General features: G+C 35.7%; 1 protein-coding gene and 1 non-coding gene across 6 annotated transcripts; one reads left to right on the forward strand and one right to left on the reverse strand.

Annotated features, from left to right (window-relative positions):
• Positions 1 to 2182: 2182 nt before the first annotated feature.
• LOC109539748 (serine-arginine protein 55) lies at positions 2183 to 7915 on the reverse strand. 5 transcript variants are annotated; one of them, XM_019907724.2, is made up of 6 exons: positions 7848 to 7915; positions 7499 to 7715; positions 5415 to 5903; positions 5134 to 5335; positions 4132 to 4782; positions 2183 to 4010 (listed from the first exon to the last, which is right to left on the reverse strand). In XM_019907724.2, exons 2-5 carry the CDS (start codon positions 7606 to 7608, stop codon positions 4660 to 4662), a joined length of 924 nt encoding a protein of 307 aa, XP_019763283.1. In that variant the 5' UTR covers positions 7609 to 7715; positions 7848 to 7915; the 3' UTR covers positions 2183 to 4010; positions 4132 to 4659. The 5 variants fall into 5 exon arrangements, with proteins under 5 accessions (XP_019763283.1, XP_019763282.1, XP_019763284.1 ...); XM_019907723.2 differs by having other exon boundaries at positions 4132 to 4242; positions 4636 to 4782; positions 7499 to 7911; XM_019907725.2 differs by having other exon boundaries at positions 5415 to 5900; positions 7499 to 7912.
• Positions 7916 to 8177: 262 nt separating this feature from the next.
• Trnam-cau lies at positions 8178 to 8249 on the forward strand. The gene has a single exon. It is a non-coding gene; the product is annotated as a tRNA-Met (tRNA).
• Positions 8250 to 9699: the final 1450 nt, after the last annotated feature.

A 9699-nucleotide genomic window follows, 5' to 3' on the forward strand; every position in this document is an offset into this window, starting at 1 on the left:
AAGTGGAAGGAAAATTAAGAAGACAATATGTTTTCTGCTGGGTTTGTTTGATGTTGATCTGTAATCTCTGAACACAAACCCTAATTTATAAAACACAGCTAGATAAAACTGAAATATTAAGGGTCGAAAGGAAAAATTTTAAGGAAATCTAATGAAAAGGGTAAATTTGAAATAAAAAACAAGAAGTTCCAACAGTAAAGTTGAGGGAAAGTAGCTAAAAATTAGACAATGGGGAACAAGACAAAAGGTAAATTTGTTACGTAGAATAAGTTCATTTTGAGGCAACAGAGTAACTAAGGTAAAATACTGAAATATAAAAGAACAATTTCCAAGGAAATTACAATTGAAATTAATCATTCGAAGACGAAGAGAATTCGAAAAGTTTCTTGATTGAGAATCGATAGAAAAAACTGGGAAAGATCGTGGAAATAAAAATGATTTGTCCACAAAATGACATGAAAGTTTCGGGAAATAAATAACCCCATCTAAAGTTAGATGTGGGATCTTATTTCAGTTATTTCGGGCGATATCGGGACCTTGCAGGGGTTGATCCCCATGGGGCAGCCCCCGGTCGACACCAGTTTCTACTGTTAACAATTCAGTAGTTTTACTTCTGGCTGTCAGAGTAAAGTGTAATAAAGTCCAATGTATATGTCGTTTTTCGTTTGCTCTACTCATCTTTTAAAAGGGGATTTCGAGTTCTTGCCCATGTACTTGATAGGACTTATCGACGGCAGAGTTTCGTTAAATTCATGAGAATTTTTTGTGCCTCCTTTAAATTATTAATAGACCAATGAAGTGAAACTCGGATTGCGTCATTGAAAGTCTCTGTACTCATCGATCAACTACGAATGACGATAAAACATATCGAGAGCAGTAACTAGACTCGGGAGTTCTCAATCATTTTACCTAATTGAAAGATGAGCCTAATAAGGGATCCCTTACGCCCTTACGTGTAATCGGCCCTTAGAGCTACATTATCTGACGTGCAGATTTTTATCAAATTTATGGGTAAGAAAACCCCAACTTGCAAAAAATCTCCAGTGTCGTTAGTTCAAAAATGTACAAAAAAACTGCTTAATGAACAAGAGAATCTAAAAACACGGTTTTCAAGGAAACATAACTCAATTCCCAGTCTCAAAGCTAAATTTGGAGATTAAAAGTGCTAATTAACTCGGAAAAATAGTGCAGAAAACGCCAATTAATGATACAACGGCTGATTATTTAAAAGTTAAAAATGAGCAGTGAAATAATCAAAACTGAACGAATTTGAGAGATTCAAAACATAACCATTATACACTATAAAAAAAATGTTTTCCAAGCGAAAATAAATGAGTTTCCGTTTTTTAAGTAAATTTTGTCGACCAAGTATTCCTGGTCCCCGAATCCGACGTATCCCCTCCGTAGGTTGTTTAATTAACTTATCCCATCCGGTAAAAATGGAAAATCTCCCTGGCGAAATTAAAAAGTCCGAGTCCGAAATGAAGCTGTATGTTTTCGTTAGCAGCGACGTCTTTTCGTCAAGGGATGTCCATGGTAATAATATTCAGTTTTCGCATCGCATACTCAAAAGTTTGGTTTTTTGCTTTAGTTTTGTTTGTAAGCAACATAGTCCAACTTAAATCGATTGGACAGTACATAATCAAATCATCAAAATGCAGCCAGAAACATTAAATTCCAGTTTTTTTTATTCAGGCAATTTTATTTAGCTTAGTCAGAAATACAAAGTGGGCTCAATCTCACTCTACCTACATGTGTACCTAAACATGTTGAAAATTTTTCAATATTGAAAAAAACTTGTTTGCTAATTTAAAATAACGTCAAAGTTTGAACATGTTTTCTTTGCAAAAACTGCTGAGTCCTACCGAGGGAAACCCGTTAATTATGAGATACAAGTCCGGTTGCGACACGGATTCCTCCGGGATGGAGACGTCGTTTTCGGCCGTCGGCCGGCGCCGTATCTCGGTCGCATTAACGACGTGTTTATACATGAATGAATGGTGCCGAATGGACGCCTTTACCGACTAAACGGGTTTTTGCCGTTAGCTGTTATTTCCCTCGTTACGTTAGATGGCCGTTTCTTGATAAAATTCGGGCAAAAAATCTTAGGAAAGGACAATGATTATAAAATCAGGATAAAAATTATCTTCTAGGAAAATGTCGAAGCCAAAAAAACTCCCAATAGAGGTAAAAAAATCATTTATTTACATTTTTAGTGAAAATTGGAAAAAGTACGTCGATATCCAGAGCGTCACTTGCTCTCTATCTTTCCTGGATGGAAATGCATCAGAAGTTTTGGAATTTCGATATCAAAATAAGTCCTGATAAGTAAATTTCATCACATATTTGTTTCAAAATATATTTTAAAACTCTTCCAAAGTAATACGATACAGTATTAAAAAGTACAAACAAGTCCCACTATAGCAGAATACAAAAAACTATAAAAATAGACGTAATGTTAAAATAGTTTAAAACGCAAAACAATAATAACTGCGAAGTAAATTTGGCAAAGAGAATTCGTTCGCATGCTCAATAATAAGCCAGTGGAAGCAATAAAACAGAAAGTGACTTGAAAATAGAGAAGTCATGCAAATCGTGACAAGAACATAATTAAAAAATTACCATAACTTGTTCAATCTCTTTTAAAAACCTGATGTGGAACGTGGACCAATAAACATTGTGAACCACAAAGTACTCTTGCAGCACCTTCCTGTCCTAGGACATCTGGAATCTAAATATTAATTAAATTCTGAAGACACACAAATGTTGTAATATACACGCAAGCATACCTGGAGCACGAAAGTACCTAGTAAAAAATAATACTCTAGATTTATCTACATTTGAATATTCATCAGCAAATTTATTTGGATTCGGATGAACTGCGAGACTTGAGAAACATACAAAGAACCAAAGCAAAAAAATATCATTGACGGAAACCAAATTCAACATCAGTGAGGAGGAATATTCCCTTCCCAATGTCGCATTTAATGCGGATTGTATACGGCACCAATCTAATAATCAGTCGGCAAAGGCAAGGAAAACATTAGTTGAGACACGAAGAATGTGTGCCTGTTTGTAGTCAAATATACTGCGGGTATCAACACAGAAGAGCAGTAACAAACCCTTTTTCTAGACAAATAACACCAAACACTGACCAGAACTTTATCAGGAGCAGAACTATATTACCGAAATAATGCAGCTTTTTGAGCTTGGAGCAACAACATATAAGATAGTTGCGATCAAATCACGATCTAAGACGTGATGGAAAATGATAAATAAACCACTTTAAAGTGCTGAAAAAAACATCAACAGAAATAAATTTGTGTGAAATAAAAAAACCCACACATCGGAAATTAGATTTGCCAATAGATTTGTGGCAAATGTATGAAGAAAATATGGAAAAATTAGCTGAAGTACTTTTTCCAAGGTGTTGAACATTCGCAGAAATGTCCCTCATTTTTCTCTAAATTCAACAGCGACTCCATTTGTTGATTGATTTAGTACTCCTTGTAAAATTATCGGGCTATATGAAGTAAAATTTAAAATTATTACTGATGATACTGAATTAAATCTTAAAATCTCAAATATTTGAACATATACTCTATCTACAATAAAATTGTAAACTTTTCGATTCGTAGTAATAAAATGAGTATAAAATTATAGAAAATGAACAGAACTGAACTATTATGTGAAATAAAAAATACTAAGTTCCCTTCCCCCCAATAAAAACCTTACTCATACAGACATGGCAGAATGTGTGGCTGTACTGTCAGTGCGACGCTGAATTGCAACTTTTCAACGGTTTTTGTCACTGCACTGGCTGTACGGTTACACGATGAGAGGCTGTATTGTTGTGGGTTTGCGAACGGGCTGTAATGCTTATCTGTCATGATTGCGTAAGGCTGTATGGCTATTTTGAACGAGAATCTTTATTGGTAAAACTGTACGGCTGTGTGCGGGTTGTTTGGCTATTTTGACACGACTGGCTTTAAATCACATTGGCCTGTCGCCTATAAAAGAGAAACATCAAGATTATTAAACATATACTGCAAATAAACAGAATAAAACACCCAAACATATAAGATCTATGAAGCCTTTATTACGTTAACATCCCTAAAAAACTAAACTTACATTTGCTTGGAACTATAATGGGTGGTTTCCATTAATCAGCCCAGGAGCTAAGACTGAGGGGCTCCCATTTGCTTACATGGTTGCTTTACTCATGAGGTGGTTGCCCCTTGACTATCATCAAAAAAATATTATCATAGTAACTAGTAATACAAATATGAAGCCATACTATATACTAAGGAATTCATTATACACAAGTTAAATAATCAACCTTTGTATCAACAAGCAGTTTTGTAATGCGAGTAAAGTATTTAACCATTGTACGCATTTACCCATCAATATCGAAAATAAAATTGAGAAAAAAAACAACTTTAAATGTTATTTAAAAAAAAACTAGTTAAATAGAAACTGAGTGAAGAACGAAGTGAAACAGCGAACTCATTGTAAACTGGAACATTGTGGCACTAACCAAGTATATTGCAATTGGCGATAGTTCTCACAAAAAAAACGTAACAACAAAAAAACTGAAAAACGACGGTAGAAAATGATTATATCGAAGATACAAACTACTTTGCTTGGAACGCAGGGTCATTAAGAACGGGACCGGCTGCGACTTCGTGATGCCTTCTTGTCTAGTGGGCTCTTGGATCGAGAGCGGGATTTTGATCTGGATTCATGCTTTGAACGAGATCTTGAGCGTGATACAGACTTGCCCTGAAAAAAATTGTAAAATACATTAAACACTGTAATTAAATTAATATACAGTCCACAATATCAATTTAATTGTTTTTTCGGCCGATCATAGTATCAAACTCCCGAAAAACTTGCATGGTGGAAAGGCGATCCTTTCAGTGTTGAATTAATTATTACTGAAGAAGCCAAATTTCAACGCGTTTAGAATGTGAAATTAGTTTCAACATGATAGAGTGAGCAAGTAGCTAACAAAACTATCCTAAGAAAAGCGACCGAAAAAAATTTGCAACATTTACAGATACCGAAAACGCATTTATTACATGATATATTTTAGAAAATTGGTAGAAAAGAATGTTTGCAATTGTCGCTTACCTTAAATCGCTTTTCAGGAGATGCGCTGATGCTTCGTGACTTTGTCCGTTTAACCGATTTCCTCTTGGACAACGAGCGACTCTTGCTTCTATCTTTGGATTCATGGCGCGACGCAGACCTGCGAGACCTGGAACGATCTCGAGATCGCGAGCGAGATGAAGCTTTTTTCTCTTTTTTGGATGGTGATCGAGAAGACTTGGATCTGAAATTGCAAGTTTGTTTAAAAATCGTTCCCTTGTGGAGGAGGTAAATGGAGGCTAAATAATATGTAAAGTATTTACCTAGAACGGTCGCGCTTTCTGCTTTCAGCGCTTGAACTTCGGCTCCGTGAGCGACTCCGGGAACGCGAGCGTCTAGTGCTCTTGTCCTCAACCAGCCTAATGCGGCGCCCATTAAGCACGGTATCATCAAACTTTCGAATTGCATTTTTCATATCATCGTAGCTAGCAAATTCCACGATACCCTCATTTTTATATTTCTTATGGGCATCTGCAAAGGTCACTTCTCCCGCTGGTCGGAGATAGTCTTTCAGATCCTGCCAAGATACTCCGGAAGATAGATTTTCAACGAAAATCCTGTAGTTGGTGCGGACTGGCGGTCCTTGTCTGGGGCGATGATCTCGACTAGAGAACCATTCCTGATCGCGCCCGCGAGGTCTTCCACGTGCCATTTCAACGCTGACTCGCATTCCCAAAAGCTTCTTGCCATGAAGCTCATACACGGCATCTTCTGCATCGCGATAATCGTCGAACTCCACAAAACCGTACCTGCTTAAAGGTGTTAAAGAATACAATCAGTATAATAGACAATATGTGAAAAATTGCTGATGTAACAAATGAGAAGAATAAAAGATGAACGGTTTGATCGAAGTGCATAATAATCGTCACAGGGAGAAGGGGGAAATGAAATTTTACTCCAGTTATTGCTTTTTTCTCGATTTCTCGAACAACTTTTTTTTATTTTCTTGACCGCATAAGACCTAGAGAGAATGACAGAAGATTCCGGTAACGGTAGAATTGGGCGGATGCGCCTTATTGAATTGCCGCCCAAATCTGCAGACTTAACACCATGTGATTTTTTGTTTATATGAATGAAAAGAACAATTTCGTTCATAATTAAAAGAAACAACAAGCTGTTAAATCAAAAACATTCAAAATTGACAAGGAAATTCGAGGCCACACCATATAGAATATAGTTACAGAAAAATTACCTATTATTTAAAACAAAATTTACGCGTTTATGGCAAACGCTTTATCTAAATAGTAGCTTGAAGGTTTTATTGTACAAGAAATATAGCGATCTTTGTTTAGTAACATCTAATGTCCTTTGGAACTTGGCAACATTTGCCTTTTGTGATGCTCTATAATTAAATACGTGTTCAGCCAAATGGCTAAATTAAAAAATATTAACACTTTTAAATTGCTATTACTTCATAGGTATCTAGGAAACCGGTAAAAATCAAGTTTAAAAGTTTGTAGGAAATATTCAAATAAGCCCAAATGCAAAGTATTGCCGATATGTAAATAGTCTATTCTACATTTTTGCAGCTCTTCATCGTTCAAGATATACGCAAAATTATCCAGAAAATTTTTGAAGGGAATCGAAAATGGCATAATAGCAGATAAATGCGATCAAAAATGTAACTGTTTTTCCAATAAGAAAGAAATATTTGCAATTCAAATACAATGCCCACATTAAAAAATGGCTGGAAATATATCATAATATTTCCTTATTTAGTTTATTTTGCCAAATACAGTGGTAGTTTCATGACTTGAAAACTCCAAGAAATTGACCATCTGTTAGTATTGCGAGGCAGTGATGCATTCACTATTCTTCCACAAAAAAAAACCTTTAAACTCAGCAGGACATTTAAGTTGTTAAAAATAAGAACAATTTAGCTTGGTTGTTCCTGATTATCACACCAAGACACAATAATTACAAGTTTTGCTCAGCTTAAAATCTAATCAAGTAAAGAGCAGGTGGGAATTTAATGATATTTCAAGCTATCATGGAATGATAGTGAATGATTGACTAAGCCTATCAGCTACTAATTAAGCTCAGTGTTGAATAAGAATAACCAATATCAGACAGTCTCACTAACCCAGTAGAATTCCATCAAAAAATTAACAGATTTTTAGGACTTTCATTACCAACAAGCCCAACGGTTGTGCCTGTTTGAGGTTAATTGCCTCAGGCTGTATATTCTGTAAACATTGCTATCGTCTCAAAACTGTTCATTAGTTACAAACCAATCTCTAAACTGAACTATAATCAACAAAAAAAACATCTAAAAATAGCCGGTTTACAAAACAAATAACTCGGATCCACAAATGACGCACATGGTAAATTAACAATTTGTACTCACCCATTTTTAATGAGGACATCACGAATTCTTCCGAATCCCCGGAAAAATGTCTCCAGATCTCTTTCACGGGTTTCGTAAGGGATTCCACCCACATAAACACGCGAACTCATCGTAAATTTGCAAAAATGTTCAATGTAAGCACCGCACGTTTACCGCCAAGCACTTTTAAGGTTAGCTTGGGTACCACAAGATTTACTTGCCGATGTGAACTGTTCAACTAAAGAAGTCAAATTAAACCGAATTGCCGTGAAAGATGCCGACTACAATAAGTAAGCATCGACCAGAGGCATGAAACCGATAAGTGGAAGGGCACAAAGGCTTTAAAAATGGGTTGAAAGGAATTATTTACCTGAGTTTTGCCTTGACAGAAAGGACGCCGACTGAAAGCGATTCGCTCAACTTAACCCAACTTCTATTTAAACAGAACCGGACTAGAGAATACTCAGGTAATTGCATTGTGGTTCTCTGTTTAGCATATTAATACGAAAGAGAGCGATATAAGGGATGTGCAGGGATAACTTGGCGTTTTAGTGAATTTTGAGAACCATGGGGATTGTAATGTTAATGCTGAAGAGTTTTTAAATTAATGTGTAACAAATTGAGTTTAAAGGATTAAGTGTAGATTGACGCATATTATTGGATTTCGTTAATGAACTGTGGTGGAAGTCGTTACAGACATAGCAGAGTGGCGCAGTGGAAGCGTGCTGGGCCCATAACCCAGAGGTCCGTGGATCGAAACCACGCTCTGCTAACAAGATTTTTTGTTCTTCACGTTTTTTTTTTCTTTTTTTTAAATTATTTTTCAAACATTTCCCTGAAAGGGAAACATACAGAACAATGAATGTCCCTGGTGAGCATGGGTGACATAATAAAATGAAAATTAATATGCCTTTATTCAAGATGCGCTCCCTGGAAAACGGCAATCTCCAGGGTGATATAACTTAGTTCGTACAACTTCCTAATGCTTTATAACGCAAACAAATGCTTTTCTTAATTATTAAAGTTTGTTTTACGCCTGTTTAAATGGGACGCCCTTGCTTTGAAGATAATTTTGAATTACAGGGTTCTGCTTCAACGAATTTCAAGTACCGATTGGTCGATTGGTTTTTAATGAAAAATTCCCGAAATTTCATTCGCATTCTCAACGCGTGATTTCGTGTGTGATGTGATGATAAAATTTCGCTAATTTACAAATTGATAAATCTGGCTCAATTTTAATAAAACTCGAACTGTCTCAATATATGTTTTTTTGGTCTTCTATACCTACATATGTATATCACTTTGCACCCATAAAATACTCTTCTATCTAATCGTTCTCAGACTGTTATGTTATACAGGGTGTTTCTTAATTGCACTTGGCATAATACAAGGCGATTTTTTTTGTCCTACCGGGACCGATAAAACATATTTGTGCGTAATTGGAATGAAAAAAATATGTTCGCTTTAATAACGTGCCCAGGAAGATTTGCGCACTTTTCCTTCATATTTCATTAGTTTATATTCAGGACAACGTAATTAACTGTAGATAACAATCCAATATACCAAGAAGTTGATATACAGTAAAGTCCGCATATAATCAAAACGGTTATAATGAACTTTCGGTTAAAACGAACTTTTTCCTTTAATTGAAACGTCGCCCATACGGACCAACGTATTTTTTTACTGGTTATAACGAACCCGTTTATAACGAACTTCCGGATATAACGATCACGTTTTAGGTTAGTTGTATATTCACTTTCCGTTTATAACGAACTTCCACGCTCTGCAACACCAATCGTGAGGAGTTGTTTATATTAGTGAGAGCGAGAGACAGGCAGTGACTTGTTTTTTGCCGAGTTATGTATGTAAATCGTTTTAGAATGGAAAAACAAAAACGCAAAGCTTATTATTAACAAAATAAAAAGTAAAGCAGAGTGACATTTGTAAGTAATTACACTTGGAAAGTTTACTGTTGCAACAATATGGAAAAACAGAGAAAATATTTTATCAGCGTACGACAAAACAAATGTTAGATGTAGGAAGTTAAAATTATCTGCACATGAAAAGGTTGACAAGGGACTTATTAAGTGGTTTACTCAAAAAAGACAAGAAAACGTTCTCATAAGTGGCAATGTTTTGCAAGAAAATGCTAGTGAAATGGGGAGTAAAATCAAAAACAAAGAGTTTGCTTGTTCTAAAAGTTGGGAAGAGCGTTTCAAGAA

The sequence above is a fragment of the Dendroctonus ponderosae genome, unplaced genomic scaffold (genome assembly GCF_020466585.1).
Source record: "Dendroctonus ponderosae isolate FM_Combo_2020 unplaced genomic scaffold, Dpon_F_20191213v2 Dpon_F_20191213_7, whole genome shotgun sequence".
Classification (NCBI taxonomy): domain Eukaryota; kingdom Metazoa; phylum Arthropoda; class Insecta; order Coleoptera; family Curculionidae; genus Dendroctonus; species Dendroctonus ponderosae.